Below are 18,413 nucleotides of genomic sequence, written 5' to 3'. Positions count from 1 at the left end.
ACCTTCATTGGCTGAGAAATGGCGCTTTTCGCGTCATTGAAACGCGACTTTGGCGCGAAAGTCGCGTACCGCATGGCCGACAAGCACAGGGGTCGGATCGGGTTTCATGAGACGCCGACTTAGCCAAAAGTCGGCGACTTTTGAAAATGATCGACCCGTTTCGCTCAACCCTAGTTCACAGACCTCAACCCAATCATAGACTTGTGGGTAGAATTGAAGAAAAAACTATATACATACCCAAGTGAGTATGCACCAACTTTGGGAACCTGTAGAAAAGACCTTGAATCAGATTTTGTTCAATACATGCTTAAATCTGATCAAGAACATGCCCAGAAGGATTCAGGCAGTGTTGAAAGCCAAAGGTGGATTTACAAAATAATAAAAATTTAAATTTTGATTTTTAGGAGCAAAACAGTAACAGTACAGTGGCATGACAATAGTTTGCATGACTAATCATATGCTAAGTAGTTGCAAGTCAAATTTATGAATTAGATATCCAAGATGATTGTCTATAAAATTATGGTAGTCTCACTTTCGAAGCAGTAGTGGATGGTGAGATATGGAACCTGAAAGTCAAAAGTTCAAAACATTTCTACCCTTTTAGTCATCAGTGTATATGAATACTAACACACAAAAATGCACACATACATAAAAACACATACACACAAAATTCACATACATATAAAAACATACACTAATGCACACAAACAGAAATACTATTGTTTACTTTGACACGGCGGAGAGGAACTACAAGCCCATTCAGCTGCTGTCTCTCCACATTCACTTCCTAAAGGTCACAATCACTGAGCCCTTAGAAACACAAGTTTCAAGTTTACCCAGTACCCATCTGATACCCAGAATCACAAATACTGCCCTAGTGTTCGATCCCTCAAAAATGGAAAAAAGTCCTATAAGAGTCCGTAGGGTCACCACCACCCACCGATCATTCGTACCTCTTGTAATAGGCAGGCCACCGTGGCGATATAATAGTAACCATCTGTTCCTTGCGGGAAAGAAGTAGTCCTACCATAGTGAACAGACATAGTGCCAGGAGGATCTTCATTAAGAACTTCAATCGTAGGTTCACATAGGGGATCATCTTGAGATTTTATTTTTTATTCTTCGAGCTCTTACCAATAATGACTCAGTTTTTGGCATGTGAGTGCCTTATCAGTGGGATTCCCAGTACATGGGTGAGGGCACTGGTGTGAGCTCAGGACTGGTAGTGCTCTAGTGTTGCCCTTCTTCAGCTCCGCGCTCAGTGGTGTATGACAGGTCCAACCATGCGTGTGCATACAGTGTGTGCATGTGTGTAATCTGAAGATGTGAGTCTCTGCAGAGCATTCTCGGACAGTACAGAGGCAGCTGTGTCAGACACTTATGCTGAAGGCGGGTCACTACAGCACAGTGTTTTAGGGCAGGCTAATACATCTTTTGAAATATGCAATGATTAACTCATTAGTCACTGCCACTGCAAGAGTCCGACACTCTAAAGGAGAACAAGCCGTTTATAGACTGTTAGCTATTGGCTAATATCAAATTATTGCTCATTACTCTGCAGCAATTTTTTTACTTTTAAATTAACTTTATTCTATGGGTTGTTAAAGCTACGTCATTTCCTAATAATTATACACTTAAGGCTTTTGCTAGGTTCCCAGCTGCCATAGGAAAGTGTTGTCTATGAACTACAGTTGGTACAGAAAGTATTCAGACCCCTTTACATTTTTCACTCTTTGTTTCATTGCAGCCATTTGGTAAATTCAAAAAAGTTCATTTTTTTCTCATTAATATACACTCTGCACCCCATCTTGACTGAAAAAAACAGAAATGTAGAAATTTTTGCAAATTTATTAAAAAAAGAAAAACTGAAGTATCACATGGTCATAAGTATTCAGACCCTTTGCTCAGATATTGATATTTAATTCACATGTCCATTTCCTTGTGATCCTCCTTGATATGGTTCTACTACTTTATTGGAGTCCAGCTGTGCTTAATTAACGTGATAGGATTTGATTTGGAAAGGCACACACCTGTCTGTATAAGATCTCACAGCTCACAGTGTATAAAACAGAACTCTGCAAAGGAATATGTGGATTTCGTCCGCGCTGCCCAAATGATGAGATTCCAGAAAGTTATTAAAGTTTGTCAGTGGTTTATTCTATGTGTTTCAAGGTTTTTTACAACCTCTTCTTCAGGAAATAGGTCATGAAACATACATAGGTGGAGCATTAAATACACACAGGTTTCCAAGGAAAAAAAAAACAGACACCAAGCAGTCAGATGACACATGTCAAAGTTCAAAGTTAGCAGACCATATACTGTTATTTGCATCAAAGTTCATAGTAATAAATAGAAGCTGTTCTTATATTGACATGTCTATTTTAAACACAAGGAGAAAAAAATATAGGGAAAATTTAAAAAACACATCTATGCTGAGCAAGAAAAGCACATCTCTGTCATGAACTCCAAAAGATATGCCTCAGCTTCCTCAAGATCCGTCGCCTGACAATTACACCACTCGGCTGTACTAATAAGTTCCTGCCAGTGTATCCAATGTGGAAGAGACATATGTTAAAATAAACCATTATTTAAAACAATTTTAAATTGTATGGATCTAAATTTTAATCAAGTAAAAATAATTTATTCCTATTTAATCCCTTTACCCCCAAGGGTTGTTTGCACGTTAATGACCGGGCCAATTTTTACAATTCTGACCACTGTCCCTTTACGAGGTTATAACTACGGAATGCTTAACAGATCCCAGTGATTCTGACATTATTTTCTCATGACATATTGTACTTCATTATAGTGGTAACATTTCTTTGATATTACCTGCTTTTATTTGTGAAAAAAACGGAAATTTGGCAAACATTTTGCAATTTTTCAACTTTGAATTTTTATACAATTAAATCACAGAGATATGTCACACAAAATACGTAATAAGTAACATTTCCCACATGTCTACTTTACATCAGCACAATTTTGGAACCCAATTTTTATTTTGTTAGTGAGTTATAAGGGTTAAATTTGACCAGCAATTTCTCATTTTTACAACCCCATTTTTTTTTAGGGACCACATCTCATTTGAAGTCATTTTGAGGGGTCTATATGATGGAAAATACCCTAGTGTGACACCATTCTAAAAACTGCACCCCTCAAGGTGCTCAAAACCACATTCAGGGTATGTGCACACGTCAGGATTTTGTCAGGATTTTGTCAGGATTTTGTCAGGATTTTTCATCAGGTTTTGTAGCCAAAACCAGGAGTGGGTGATAAATGCAGAAGTGGTGCATATGTTTCTATTATACTTTTCCTCTAATTGTTCCACTCCTGGTTTTGGCTACAAATCCTGATGAAAAATCCTGACAAAATCCTGACGTGTGCACATATCCTCAAGAAGTTTATTAACCCTTCAGGTGTTTCACAGGAATTTTTGGAATGTTTAAATAAAAATGAACATTTAACTTTTTTACACAAAAAATTTACTTCAGCTCCAATTTGTTCTATTTTACAAAGGGTAACAGGAGAAAATGGACCCCAAAAGTTATTGTACAATTTGTCCTGAGTACGCCGATACCCCATATGTGGGGGTAAACCACTGTTTGGGCGCATGGCAGAGCTCGGAAGCGAAGGAGCGCCATTTGACTTTTCAATGTAAAATTGACTGGAATTCAGATGGGACGCCATGTTGCGTTTGGAGAGCCCCTGATGTGACTAAACATTGAAACCCCCCACAAGTGACACCATTTTGGAAAGTAGACCCCCTAAGGAACTTATCTAGATGTGTGGTGAGCACTTTGACCCATTAAGTGCTTCACAGAACTTTATAATGCAGAGCCGTAAAAATAAAAAATCATATTTTTTCACAAAAATGATTTTTTCGCCCCCAATTTTTTATTTTTCCAAGGGTAAGAGAAGAAATTGGACCACAAAAGTTGTTGTCCAATTTGTCCTGAGTACGCTGATACCTCATATGTGGGGGGTAAACCACTGTTTGGGCGCATGGCAGAGCTCGGAAGGGAAGGAGCGCCATTTGACTTTTCAATGCAAAATTGACTGGAATTGAGAGAGGATGCCATGTTGCATTTGGAGAGCCACTGATGTGCCTAAACATTGAACCCCCCCAAACCCCCCACAAGTGACACCATTTTGGAAAGTATACCCCCTAAGGAACTCATCTAGATGGGTTGTGAGTAGGGTTGAGCGAAACGGATCGTTCATTTTCATAAGTCGCCGACTTTTGGCAAAGTCGGCGTCTCATGAAACCGAGCCGATCCCTGTGTGGGGTCTGCCATGCGGTACGCAACTTTCGCGCCAAAGTCGCATTTCAATGACGCTAAAAGCGCCATTTCTCAGCCAATGAAGGTGGACGCAGAGTGTGGGCAGCGTGATGACATAGATCTCAGTCCCCACCATCTTAGAGAAGGGCATTGCAGTGATTGGCTTGCTTTCTGCGGCATCACAGGGGCTATAAATGGGCGTTCCCGCTGACCGCCATCTTACTGCTGCTGATCTGAGCGTAGGGAGAGGTTGCTGCCGCTTCTTCAGAAGCAGGGATAGTGATAGGCAGGGTACATAAAGCCACAAACCGCTTGTGCTGTAGCGATTTCCACTGTCCAACACCACCTTTTGTTTGCAGGGACAGTGGAAGCTACATTTTTTTTCCTCAGCGCTGTAGCTCATTGGGCTGCCCAAGAAGGCTCACTGATAGCTGCGTTGCTGTGTGTGTACAACGCTGTGCAAACCAACTGCTTTTTTCAAAGCACAAATCCTGTTTTTCCTTCCTTTCTGCACAGCTATCTTGTGTGTTTGTCCACACTTTTGTGTGCAGCAGTCCTTTTTATAGCTGCCTGCCATACTTTTATGAGATAACTGCAGGGAGATAAATATTGGCAAGTCTGCCTCCGTGCCATTGCTGTGGGTGGCATCTGTCTCTCATTGTGTGGCACCGAAAACCACTGTGTAATACTTGGCCATTTTTTTTTTGGGTACATTCTCCCTTTTCAAAAAAAAAAAAATTAGTGGGAGATAAATATTGGCAAGTCTGCCTCCGTGCCATTGCTGTGTGTGGCATCTGTCTCTCATTGTGTGCCACCGAAAACCACTCTGTGACACTTGGCCATTTTTTTTTTTTGCTAAATTCTCCCTTTTCAAAAAAAAAAAAATTAGTGGGAGATAAATATTGGCAAGTCTGCCTCCGTGCCATTGCTGTGTGTGGCATCTGTCTCTCATTGTGTGCCACCGAAAACCACTGTGTAATACTTGGCCTTTATTTTTTTTTTTTTGCTAAATTCTCCCTTTAAAAAAAAAAAAAATTAGTGGGAGATAAATATTGGCAAGTCTGCCTCCGTGCCATTGCTGTGGGTGGCATCTGTCTCTCATTGTGTGGCACCGAAAACCACTGTGTAATACTTGGCCATTTTTTTTTTTTTGGGTACATTCTCCCTTTTCAAAAAAAAAAAATTAGTGGGAGATAAATATTGGCAACTCTGCCTCTGTGCCAGTCCTGTGTGTGGCATCTGTCTCTCATTGTGTGCCACTGAAAACCACTGTGTGATACTTGGCCATTTTTTTTTTGGGGGTACATTCTACCTTTTCAAAAAAAAAATTAGTGGGAGATAAATATTGGCAAGTCTGCCTCCGTGCCATTGCTGTGTGTGGCATCTGTCTCTCATTGTGTGCCACCGAAAACCACTGTGTAATACTTGGCCATTTTTTTTTCTTTTTTTTTGTACATTCTCCCTTTTCAAAAAAAAATAATTAGTGGGAGATAAATATTGGCAAGTCTGCCTCCGTGCCATTGCTGTGTGTGGCATCTGTCTCTCATTGTGTGCCACCAAAAACCACTGTGTAATACTTGGCCATTTTTTTTTTTTTGGGTACATTCTCCCTTTTCAAAAAAAAAATTTTGTGGGAGATAAATATTGGCAAGTCTGCCTCCGTGCCATTGCTGTGTGTGGCATCTGTCTCTCATTGTGTGCTACCGAAAACCACTGTGTGATACTTGGCCTTTTTTTTTTGGGGGGGGGGTAAATTCTCCCTTTTAAAAAAAAAATAATAGTGGGAGATTAAGATTGGCATTTCTGCTTGAGTGCTGGTCCTTTGTGTGCCATCTGTCTCAAATTATTGGGGCACAGAAAACCTAGTGTGTAACATTGGGCCTGATTTTCTTTTCAGTGTCAGGCACCTATAAAGGTGTATATAAATCCTACAGAAGTTTGAGTTCACCTTATAAGTTGTTTTACAGTAACAAATAGCGTTACTTTGGTTACGTTTTGCAAACAATGAGGAAGTCTAGTGGAAGAGGACGTGGCCGTGGGCGGTCATTGTCAGCTGGTAATGATGGTAGTGGTGGTGGAGCATCAGGTTTTCGTGGTAAAAGCAGTACAGCACCTAAGTCTCGAGTTGTTGAGCCAGGTTCGTTGTCTGGCTACACAAGGCCTCGAACGCTCTCTTTTCTGGGAGTAGGAAAACCACTTTTGAAGCCGGAGCAGGAGGAACAAGTATTGGCTTTCATTGCTGACTCTGCCTCAAGCTCTTTCGCCTCCTCCTCGGAAAGTGCCAAATGTCAGAGCAGTGCATCGTCAGTGGATGCTCCCGGTCAGGAACAAGTCGCTTCCTTGTGTCCTTCACTAAAAACAACAGTGAAGGATGCGTCAGTCGACACAACAGGTTACTCCATGGAGCTCTTTACAAATACTGTTCCTGGGTTAGACAGTGAAACAGTTAACATGCCATGCCCATTAGAAGTTGCATCGGACATGGAGTGCACAGATGCAAAGCCACAGCCAGATTACTATGCTGTTCCTTTGACTCAGACCAGAACATTGCCCTCGCAGTGTACTGAGGCAGAATCAAACCCAGCGGAGACTATGGTGCCCCGTCACGAACGCTATACCACCGGCTTACACGGTGACACAGACGAAGTTGCACACGACATAGAAGAGGAGGTCATAGATGACCCAGTTGTGGACCCCGATTGGCAGCCATTGGGGGAACAGGGTGCAGGCGGCAGTAGTTCTGAAGCGGAGGAGGAGGAGCCGCAGCAGGCATCAACATCACAACAGGTTCCATCTACCGGGCCCGTATCTGGCCAAAAACGCGTGGCAAAACCAAAACCAATTGGAGGACAGCGTGGCCATCCGGTTAAAGAAGCTCAGTCTGCAATGCCTGAAAAGGTATCCAATAGTAGAAAGAGTGCAGTCTGGCATTTTTTTAAACAACATCCAAATGATCAGCGCAAAGTCATCTGTCAAAAATGTTCAACTACCTTAAGCAGAGGTCAGAATCTTAAAAGTCTAAATACAAGTTGCATGCATAGACATTTATCCACCATGCATTTGCAAGCCTGGACTAACTACCAAATGTCCCTAAAGGTTGCAACACCCTCGGCCAATGAAGCTAGTCAGCAACGCTACATCCCTTCCCTCCCTGTAAGCCGACCATTTCCCACACCACCTGCAGTATCTGTGCAGCTTTCGTCGCCAGGCCAAAGCAGTCAGGGAATCACCAGGTTAGTAGTAGGAAACACTACATGTAGGGCACCGGCAAGAATACCATCTCCAACCCTCTCTGTCACCCATGTCCACCGGCACCACCGCTAGTTCCACGATCTCCAGCTCTCCAGTCCAGCTCACCCTACATGAGACTCTTGTTAGGAAAAGGAAGTACTCATCCTCGCATCTGCGTACACAGGGTTTGAACGCCCACATTGCTAGACTAATCTTATTAGAGATGATGCCCTACCGGTTAGTTGAAAGCGAAGCTTTCAAAGCGCTGATGGACTATGCTGTACCACGCTACGAGCTACCCAGTCGGCACTTCTTTTCTAGAAAAGCCATCCCAGCCCTCCAACAGCATGTTAAAGACCGCATCGTCCATGCACTCAGGCAGTCTGTGACTACAAAGGTGCACCTGACAACAGATGCATGGACCAGTAGGCATGGCCAGGGACGTTACGTGTCCATCACGGCACACTGGGTGAATGTGGTGGATGCAGGGTCCACAGGGGACAGCAATATTGGGACAGTTCTGCCTAGCCCACGGTCAAGGAAAGAGTTGGCTGTAGGCGTTCGCCCCCCCTCCTCCTCTTCCTCCTCCTCATGCAGAAGCTGTATTGGCAATGAAGTGTTTGGGCGACAATAGACACACTGCGGAAGTTCTGTCCGAGTTCTTGCAGAATGAAACTCAGTCATGGCTGGGCACTGTACATCTTGAGGCAGGCAAGGTAGTGAGTGATAACGGAAGGAATTTCATGGCTGCCATAGCCCTTTCCCAACTGAAACACATTCCTTGCCTGGCTCACACCTTAAACCTGGTGGTGCAGTGCTTCCTGAAAAGTTACCCGGGGCTACCCGACCTGCTCCTCAAAGTGCGCAGACTTTGCTCGCATATCCGCCGTTCGCCCGTACACTCCAGCCGTATGCAGAACTATCAGCGGTCTTTGAACCTTCCCCAGCATCGCCTAATCATCGACGTTGCAACAAGGTGGAACTCCACACTGCACATGCTTCAGAGACTGTGCGAAGAGAGGCGTGCTGTTATGTTTTTGTGGGAGGATACACATACACGGGCAGGCAGTTGGATGGCAGACATGGAGTTGTCAGGTGTGCAGTGGTCGAAGCTACAAGACCTGTGTCAAGTCCTTCAGTGTTTTGAGGAATGCACACGGCTGGTTAGTGCAGACAACGCCATAATAAGCATGAGCATCCCCCTAATGCGTCTGCTGATGCAAAGTTTGACGCACATAAAGGAGCAGGCGTCTGCAGCCGAGGAAGAGGAAAGCCTTGATGACAGTCAGCCATTGTCTGGTCAGGGCCGTGTAGAGGACGCTGTAGCGGGCGAAGAGGAGGAGGAGGACGAGGAGGATGATGGGGATGAGTACTTTTTGAATGAGGAAGCTTCTCCTGGGCCAACAGAAATTAGTGGCGTTGCAATGCCGGGTTCTGTTTTTTTAAGGGAGACAACAAGTGACGTAGATTTGCCTGTAACTGCCCCACCAACCAGCACAACCGCAGATTTGACAACTGGAACTTTGGCCCACATGGCGGATTATGCCTTATGTATCCTCAAAAGGGACACATGCATTATTAAAATGATGAGCGATGACGATTACTGGTTGGCCTGCATCCTTGACCCTCGCTATAAAGGCAAATTGCAAAATATTACGCCACATGAGAACCTCGAACAAATCTTAGCAACCAAACAAGCTACTCTTGTAGACCGTTTGATTCAGGCATTCCCAGCACACAGCGCCGGTGATGGTTCTCACACAAGCTACAGGGGGCTACATGGCAGAGGTGTTAGAGGTGCACAGATCAGAAGTGGCGTTGGACAGAGGGGTTTTCTGACCAGGTTGTGGAGTGATTTCGCAATGACCGCAGACAGGACAGGTACTGCAGCATCTATTCAAAGTGACAGGAGACAACATTTGTCCAGTATGGCTACTAACTATTTTTCAGCCCTTATCTATGCTCTCCCTCAACCGTCATTCCCATTTGATTACTGGGCATCCAAATTAGACACCTGGCCTGAATTGGCAGAATATGCGTTGCAGGAGCTTGCTTGCCCAGCAGCTAGTGTGCTATCAGAAAGAGTATTCAGTGCTGCTGGTTCAATATTAACCGAAAAAAGGACTCGTCTGGCTAAACAAAATGTGGATGATCTCACCTTCATTAAAATGAACCACTCCTGGATTTCAAATTATTTTGCCCCACCTTTCCCGGCTGACACCTAGCTTTCCTATAAAAAGGTCTTGCTTGTGGACTGGTCTTACTGAGTGTTCAAATCTCTTAATTTGCAGCAGCTGTTTGACCAGCATACGACATGTTTACACCTCCCCCAATGGGAAAACTCCCCCCACGGGGCCGTGGTCTCGACACTTGGCGCAAGCACCTGTTAGTTACAGTGCTGTTTGTCAGAAGAGGTGGGTGTGCTCGCTTTTGGTCGACGGCACTGCCACTGGGTCCCTCATAGTACAATGTAGTGTCTCTGGCGGTGGTGGTGCGCACCCAACGTCAGACACACCGTTGTAACATGAGGGGCCCTGGGGCGGTACCGCCGGCCACAAGAGAGTTCCCCCCCCAGCTCAAACTGTGCTCTACCACGTGCAAAATTATCTCGCACAGCTCCACCAATGTTTAGTCTGTGCGCTGACATCATTCAATGCCTGGCACTGACAAACAATACCAATTTGTTGACATCTATGATGATAGTTACAGTAGTCTGGGTCAGTGTCCTATATTGACACCAGTAAATACTAATTTACTGCCAAATTACTTTGTCATAAACTTTGCAGATGAGCCCACCCCTGTACCTAAGCATGCCACCCTTTTTTTATTTATAGTTGTTTTGCGAGACATTAACATCTATTTATTTTTTGGGAATACTAACTGTGTCAGACACTCCTTGCAATACTCCTCCACTGACCACAATGCTGCCTGCCTGTGTATCCATGTAACCGATTTAAAACTGCCATGAGACTATTGTTTGTTATTTTAGGCCTTTGTTAGCCTGTCTGCGGTCCCTAATTGCAATACTCCTCCACTGACCACAATGCAGCCTGCCTGTGTATCCATGTAACCGATTTAAAACTGCCATGAGACTATTGTTTGTTATTTTAGGCCTTTGTTAGCCTGTCTGCGGTCCCTAATTGCAATACTCCTCCACTGACCACAATGCAGCCTGCCTGTGTATCCATGTAACCGATTTAAAACTGCCATGAGACTATTGTTTGTTATTTTAGGCCTTTGTTAGCCTGTCTGGGGTCCCTAATTGCAATACTCCTCCACTGACCACAATGCAGCCTGCCTGTGTATCCATGTAACCGATTTAAAACTGCCATGAGACTATTGTCTGTTATTATAGGCCTTTGTTAGCCTGTCTGCGGTCCCTAATTGCAATACTCCTCCACTGACCACAATGCTGCCTGCCTGTGTATCCATGTAACCGATTTAAAACTGCCATGAACCTATTGTTTGTTATTTTAGGACTTTGTTAGCCTGTCTGCGGTCCCTACTTGCAATACTCCTCCACTGACCACAATGCTGCCTGGAGTGCCTGCCTGTGTATCCATGTAACCGATTTAAAACTGCCATGAGCCTATTGTTTGTTATTTTAGGCCTTTGTTAGCCTGTCTGCGGTCCCTAATTGCAATACTCCTCCACTGACCACAATGCTGCCTGCCTGTGTATCCATGTAACCGATTTAAAACTGCCATGAGCCTATTGTTTGTTATTTTAGGCCTTTGTTAGCCTGTCTGCGGTCCCTAATTGCAATACTCCTCCACTGACCACAATGCTGCCTGCCTGTGTATCCATGTAACCGATTTAAAACTGCCATGAGCCTATTGTTTGTTATTTTAGGCCTTTGATAGCCTGTCTGCGGTCCCTACTTGCAATACTCCTCCACTGACCACAATGCTGCCTGCCTGTGTATCCATGTAACCGATTTAAAATTGCCATGAGCCTATTATTTGTTATTTTAGGCCTTTGTTAGCCTGTCTGCGGTCCCTAATTGCAATACTCCTCCACTGACCACAATGCAGCCTGCCTGTGTATCCATGTAACCGATTTAAAACTGCCATGAGCCTTTTGTTTGTTATTTTAGGCCTTTGTTAGCCTGTCTGCGGCCCCTAATTGCAATACTCCTCCACTGACCACAATGCAGCCTGCCTGTGTATCCATATAACCGATTTAAAACTGCCATGAGACTATTGTTTGTTATTTTAGGCCTTTGTTAGCCTGTCTGCGGTCCATAATTGCAATACTCCTCCACTGACCACAATGCTGCCTGCCTGTGTATCCATGTAACCGATTTAAAACTGCCATGAGCCTATTGTTTGTTATTTTAGGCCTTTGTTAGCCTGTCTGCGGTCCCTACTTGCAATACTCCTCCACTGACCACAATGCTGCCTGGAGTGCCTGCCTGTGTATCCATGTAACCGATTTAAAACTGCCATGAGCCTATTGTTTGTTATTTTAGGCCTTTGTTAGCCTGTCTGCGGTCCCTACTTGCAATACTCCTCCACTGACCACAATGCTGCCTGGAGTGCCTCCCTGTGTATCCATGTAACCGATTTAAAACTGCCATGAGCCTATTGTTTGTTATTTTAGGCCTTTGTTAGCCTGTCTGCGGTCCCTACTTGCAATACTCCTCCACTGACCACAATGCTGCCTGGAGTGCCTGCCGGTGTATCCATGTAACCGATTTAAAACTGCCATGAGCCTATTGTTTGTTATTTTAGGCCTTTGTTAGCCTGTCTGCGTTCCCTACTTGCAATACTCCTCCACTGACCACAATGCTGCCTGGAGTGCCTGCCTGTGTATCCATGTAACCGATTTAAAACTGCCATGAGCCTATTGTTTGTTATTTTAGGCCTTTGTTAGCCTGTCTGCGGTCCCTACTTGCAATACTCCTCCACTGACCACAATGCTGCCTGGAGTGCCTGCCTGTGTATCCATGTAACCGATTTAAAACTGCCATGAGCCTATTGTTTGTTATTTTAGGCCTTTGATAGCCTGTCTGCATTCCCTACTTGCAATACTCCTCCACTGACCACAATGCTGCCTGCCTGTGTATCCATGTAACCGATTTAAAACTGCCATGAGCCTATTGTTTGTTATTTTAGGCCTTTGTTAGCCTGTCTGCGGTCCCTACTTGCAATACTCCTCCACTGACCACACCAATGCTGCCCGTGTACCCCTGGAACCTATTTAAAAGTTCGTAGAGCCTAGTTATATATTTTATTTACTATTAATAAGGCCATGATGGACTATCCTGTACCACGCTACAAGCTAACCAGTCGACACTTCTTTTGCGAGAAAAGCCATCCCAACCCTCCACCAGCATGTAAAAGACCGCATTGTCCATGCACTCTGGCAATCTGTGAGTACAAAGGTGCACCTGACAACAGACGCATGGACCTGTAGGCATGGCCACGGAAGATTACGTGTCCATTACGGCGCAATGGGTTAATGTGGTGGATGCATGGTCCACAGGGGACAGCCTACTAAGTCTGTCTGCAGTCCCTAATTCAAATTGTCCTCCACTGTCTAAATCGGAGCTTCAACCTTCTGGCTTTCGGCCTATAGTATCAGAAATTAAACTGCATTTGGCCTTCAACTTTGGTTACAGCCTACTACCGGTGTCTGCCGCTCCCTGGTGTTTGCCCTCAACTGAATAAAGCTGAGCTTCCACCTTCTGGCTTTCGGCCTATAGTATCAGATATTAAACTGCATTTGGCCTTCAACTTTGGTTACGGCCTACTAACGGTGTCTGCCGCTCCCTGGTGTTGTTCTCCACTGTATAAAGCTGAGCTTCAACCTTCTGGCTCTAATTTTTTTTTTTTTAAGTGCTGGTTGGGGCATAATACCTCTGTTTGCTGCTCCCTGGTTTTGACCTCAACTGCATAAAGCTGAGCTTCAACCTTCTGGCTCTCATTAAGTGCTGTTTTTTAACAACTTGGTGGTTAGGGCCTACTAACGGTGTCTGCCCCTCCCTGGTGTTTGTCCTCAACTGAATAAAGCTGAGCTTCAACCTTCTGGCTTTCGGCCTATAGTATCAGATATTAAACTGCATTTGGCCTTCAACTTTGGTTACGGCCTACTAACGGTGTCTGCCCCTCCCTGGTGTTGACCTCCACTGTATAAAGCTGAGCTTCAACCTTCTGGCTCTAATTTTTTTTAATTTTTTTTTTTTTTTTTGTTTAAGTGCTGGTTGGGGCATAATACCTCTGTTTGCTGCTCCCTGGTGTTGACCTCAACTGCATAAAGCTGAGCTTCAACCTTCTGGCTCTCATTAAGTGCTGTTTTTTAAAAAACTTGGTGGTTAGAGCCTACTAACGGTGTCTGCCCCTCCCTGGTGTTGTCCTCCACTGTATAAAGCTGAGCTTCAGTCTTTAGGCTTTTGGCCTAAAGTATCAGATATTAAACTGCATTTGGCCTATTAGTGTGTTTGGGCCCTTAAAACAGTGTCTGCTGCTCCTGGGTTTGCTACTCAACTGAACAAAGCAATGCCGCCTGTTTAGTCCTGTTACCAATTTTGAACTGCATTTAGCCTACTTTATTCTTTGGCCCTATATCTGTTTCCTCCTCATCCTGCCCATTGCCCAGCCACTGCTAGATGAGTCTGCTGGTACATTGACCTAGACCACTACATTCCCCTTGCACTCTACACAGCCAGAATCTGACCCTGCTGAAAGTAAGGTTCCCCTTCCCGCATGTTATACCACCTTACACAGGGACAAAGAGGAAGGTGCAGATGAAAGTGCAGGTTCCTTCATCAGGTGGGGGGGCATACTCGTTGGCGACGTCACTGGCACAGGGCCCCTCAGAGTACGCAAAAGTGTCGCTGCTGGTGGGAGGTGCCCCCGCCATGCAAACAAACCGCTGTACTTTGAGGGGCCCTTTGCCAGTGCCAATGCGAACGAGTGGGCCCCCCTGCTTGCTCAGGATCACAGCACTTGCAACGTTGAAATACTTACCTCTCCCTGCTCCACCGCCGTGACGTAGTCCACGATTCCTGGGCCCACTAAAACCTTGAACCAGCCCTACCCCCCACAACTTTTGCCAAATGACCCCCAAGTTCCAATGAACAACTATTATTATAAAGTTAATTAAGATTGACAAGCTTCAGAAACAAGAATGGATGTTTTTGGCATTAAAATGGGCACTGTAGGTGTTTTCCTGGCCTCCACTCACTGCCGACTGCTTCCCCATTGACTTGCATTGGGTTTCGTGTTTCGGTCGATCCCCGACTTTTAGCGATAATTGGCCGACTGCACTCGACTCGACTCTGGACAAAGTCGGGTTTCACAAAACCCGACTCGATCTTAAAAAAATGAAAGTCGCTCAACCCTAGTTGTGAGAGCTTTGAACCCCCCAAGTGTTTCACAGTTTATAACGCAGAGCCCTGAAAATAAAAATTCTTTTTTTTCCCCCACAAAAATTATATTTTAGCCCTAAGTTTTGTATTTTCCCAAGAGTAACAGGAGAAATTGGACCCCAAAAGTTGTTGTCCAATTTGTCCTGAGTACGCTGATACCCTATATGTGGGGGGGAACCACCGTTTGGGCGCATGGCAGAGCTCGGAAGGGAAGGAGCACCATTTGGAATGCAGACTTAGATGGAAAGGTCTGCAGGCGTCACATTGCATTTGCAGAGCCCCTAATGTACGTAAACCGTAGAAACCCCCCACAAGTGACCCCATATTGGAAACTAGACCCCCAAGGAACTTATCTAGATGTGTTGTGAGAACTTTGAACCCCAAGTGTTTCATTACAGTTTATAACGCAGAGCCGTGAAAATAAAAAATCCTTTTTTTTCCACAAAAATTATTTTTTAGCCCCCAGTTTTGTATTTTTCCAAGGGAAACAGTGTAAATTGAACCCCAAAAGTTGTTATCCAATTTGTCCTGAGTACGCTGATACCCAATATGTGGGGGGGAACCACCGTTTGGGCGCATGGCAGAGCTCGGAAGGGAAGGAGCGTCATTTGGAATGCAGACTTAGATGGAATGGCCTGCAGGCTTCACGTTACATTTGCAGAGCCCCTTATGTACCTAAACCATAGAAACCCCCCCACAAGTGACCCCATATTGGAAACTAGACCCCCCAAGGAAATTATGTAGATGTGTTGTGAGAACTTTGAACCCCCAAGTGTTTCACTACAGTTTATAACGCAGAACCGTGAAAAAAAAATCCTTTTTTTTCCACAAAAATTATTTTTTAGCCCCTAGTTTTGTTTTTTTTTCAAGGGAAACAGTGTAAATTGAACCCCAAAAGTTGTTGTCCAATTTGTCCTGAGTACGCTGATTCCCAATATGTGGGGGGGAACCACCGTTTGGGCTCATGGCAGAGCTCGGAAGGGAAGGAGCGCCATTTGGAATGCAGACTTAGATGGATTGGTCTGCAGGCATCACGTTGCATTTGCAGAGCCCCTGATGTAAATAAACAGTAGAAACCCCCCATAAGTGACCCCATATTGAAAACTAGACCCCCCAAGGAGCTTATCTAGATGTGTTGTGAGAACGTTGAACCCCCAAATGTTTCACTACAGTTTATAACGCAGAGCCGTGAGAATAAAAAATATTTTTTTACACAAAAATTATTTTTTAGCCCCCAGTTTTGTATTTTCCCAAGAGTAACAGGAGAAATTGGACCCCAAAAGTTGTTGTCCAATGTGTCCTGAGTATGCTGATACCCCATATGTTGGGGTAAACCCCTGTTTGTGCGCACGGGAGAGCTCGGAAGGGAGGGAGCACTGTTTTACTTTTTCAACACAGAATTGGCTGGAATTAAGATCGGACGCAATGTCGCATTTGGAAAGCCCCTGATGTGCCTAAACAGTGGAAACCGCCCAATTATAACTGAAACCCTAATCCAAACACACCCCTAACCCTAATCTCAACTGGAGCCCTAACCACACCCCTAACCCTGACACACCCCTAACCCTAATCCCAACCCTATTCCCAACTGTAAATGCAATCCAAACCCTAACTTTAGCCCCAACCCTAACTTTAGCCCCAACCCTAACCCTAACTGTAGCCCTAACCCTAGCCTCAACCCTAACCCTAGCTCTAACCCTAGCCCTAACCCTAATGGAAAAATGGAAATAAATACATTTTTTTAATTTTTTAATTTTTCGTAACTAAGGGTTTGATGAAGGGGGGGTTTGATTTACTATTTATAGCGGGTTTTCTAGCGGATTTTTATGATTGGCAGCCGTCACACACTAAAAGACGCTTTTTATTGCAAAAAAATGTTTTTTGCGTTACCACATTTTGAGTGCTATAATTTTTCCATATTTTGGTCCACAAAGTCATGTGAGGTCTTATTTTTTTGCAGGACGAGTTAACGTTTTTATTGGTAACATTTTCGGGCACGTGACATTTTTTGTTCGCTTTTTATTCCGATTTTTGTGAGGCAAAAACCAGCTATTCATGAATTTCTTTTTTTTTGGGGGGGGCTTATACCGTTCCGCGTTTGGTAAAATGGATAAAGCAGTTTTATTCTTCGGGTCAGTACGATTACAGCGATACCTAATTTATATCATTTTTTTATGTTTTTGCGCTTTTATACGATAAAAACTATTTTATAGAAAGAATAATTATTTTTGCATCGCTTTATTCTGAGGACTATAACTTTTTTATTTTTTCGCTGATGATGCTGTTTGGTGGCTCGTTTTTTGCGGGACAAGATGACGTTTTCTGCAGTACCATGATTATTTATTTCCGTCTTTTTGATCGCATGTTATTCCACTTTTTGTTCGGCGGTATGATAATAAAGCGTTGTTTTTTGCCTCTTTTTTTTTTTTACGGTGTTCACTGAAGGGGTTAACTAGTGGGACAGTTTTATAGGTCGGGTCGTTACGGACGCGGCGATACTAAATATGTGTACTTTTATTGTTTTTTTTTTAATTTAGCTAAAGGAATGTGTTTATTGGAACAATATTTTTTTATTATTATTATTATTTATTTAGGATTTTTTTTTTTTTTTTTTACACATGTAATTTTTTTTTTTTTTACATTTTTACTTTGCCCCAGGGGGGGGGGACATCACAGTAAAGTGACAGATCGCCGATCTGACACTTTTCTGTGCACTGTGTCAGATCGGCGATCACACGGCACAGCAGGGAGGATTCCAGGCGCCTGCTCTGAGCAGGTGCTGTGAAGCCTCCTCCCTGCAGGACCCGGATGCAGCCTCCGTGGCCATTTTGGATACGGGGACTGCAGGGAGGAGACGCTCGGTACAAGGTGAGCACATCGCCTTGTACCGATCGTCTCAGGGAAGCCCGCATGGAGCCCCCTCCCTGCGTGATGCTTCCCTATACCGCCGGCACACTGCGATCATGTTTGATCGCAGTGTACCGGGGGTTAATGTGCCGGGGGCGGTCCGTGACCGCTCTTGGCACATAGTGCCGGATGTCAGCTGCGATAGTCAGCTGACACCCGGCTGCGATCGGTCGCACTCCCCCCGTCCCCCCGGTCGCGCTGGACGTACTATTCTGTCCTTGGGAAGTAGGGCCCACCCCACATGGACGGAATAGTACGTCCGATGACAGAAAGGGGTTAATTATGAATTATAATAAAAGGAAAGGAAGGAGATTGCTCATCTGCCAAAGCTCAGTGGCCATGTGGGAAGGACCATGTGTTCCACATCTGCAGGATTGCGCACACCCTCAGGATCCCATCCCAGGAGGAGCACATGGCGCCTCTTCAAATGACACAGGGCTATTATCAGCTCCTGCACAGAGACAAATTATACAGGGGCTACTGCAAGCCACATAACAAAGTTTTATAAATCCCTCCTTCGGCAGCATTTTTCCACCACCTGGGGATTGCAACTCATGTCTTTTGTACAAAGGAATGATTGGTTGTCTAAAATTATTTCAGAGAGGAATATTTAAAAAACTTAA

General features: G+C 44.4%; 1 protein-coding gene across 2 annotated transcripts in view; it reads right to left on the bottom strand.

The window, feature by feature from the left end:
* The window catches only part of LOC143766024 (alpha-N-acetylgalactosaminide alpha-2,6-sialyltransferase 2-like), a 170,011-nt gene extending 168,656 nt beyond the window's left edge, over nucleotides 1-1,355 (bottom strand). Inside the window, exon 1 of one of the 2 annotated variants that reach the window (XM_077253354.1) lies at nucleotides 954-1,355. In XM_077253354.1, coding sequence (XP_077109469.1) covers nucleotides 954-1,099 — 146 coding nt within the window. In that variant the 5' untranslated portion in view covers nucleotides 1,100-1,355. The remainder of the gene's footprint in view (nucleotides 1-953) is intronic. The other variant, XM_077253355.1, reaches the window with a different exon arrangement.
* Between the last annotated feature and the right edge of the window lie 17,058 nt (nucleotides 1,356-18,413).

The sequence above is a fragment of the Ranitomeya variabilis genome, chromosome 4 (genome assembly GCF_051348905.1).
Source record: "Ranitomeya variabilis isolate aRanVar5 chromosome 4, aRanVar5.hap1, whole genome shotgun sequence".
Taxonomy (NCBI): Eukaryota; Metazoa; Chordata; class Amphibia; order Anura; family Dendrobatidae; genus Ranitomeya; species Ranitomeya variabilis.
This window is presented reverse-complemented; position numbering and strand designations above follow the sequence as displayed.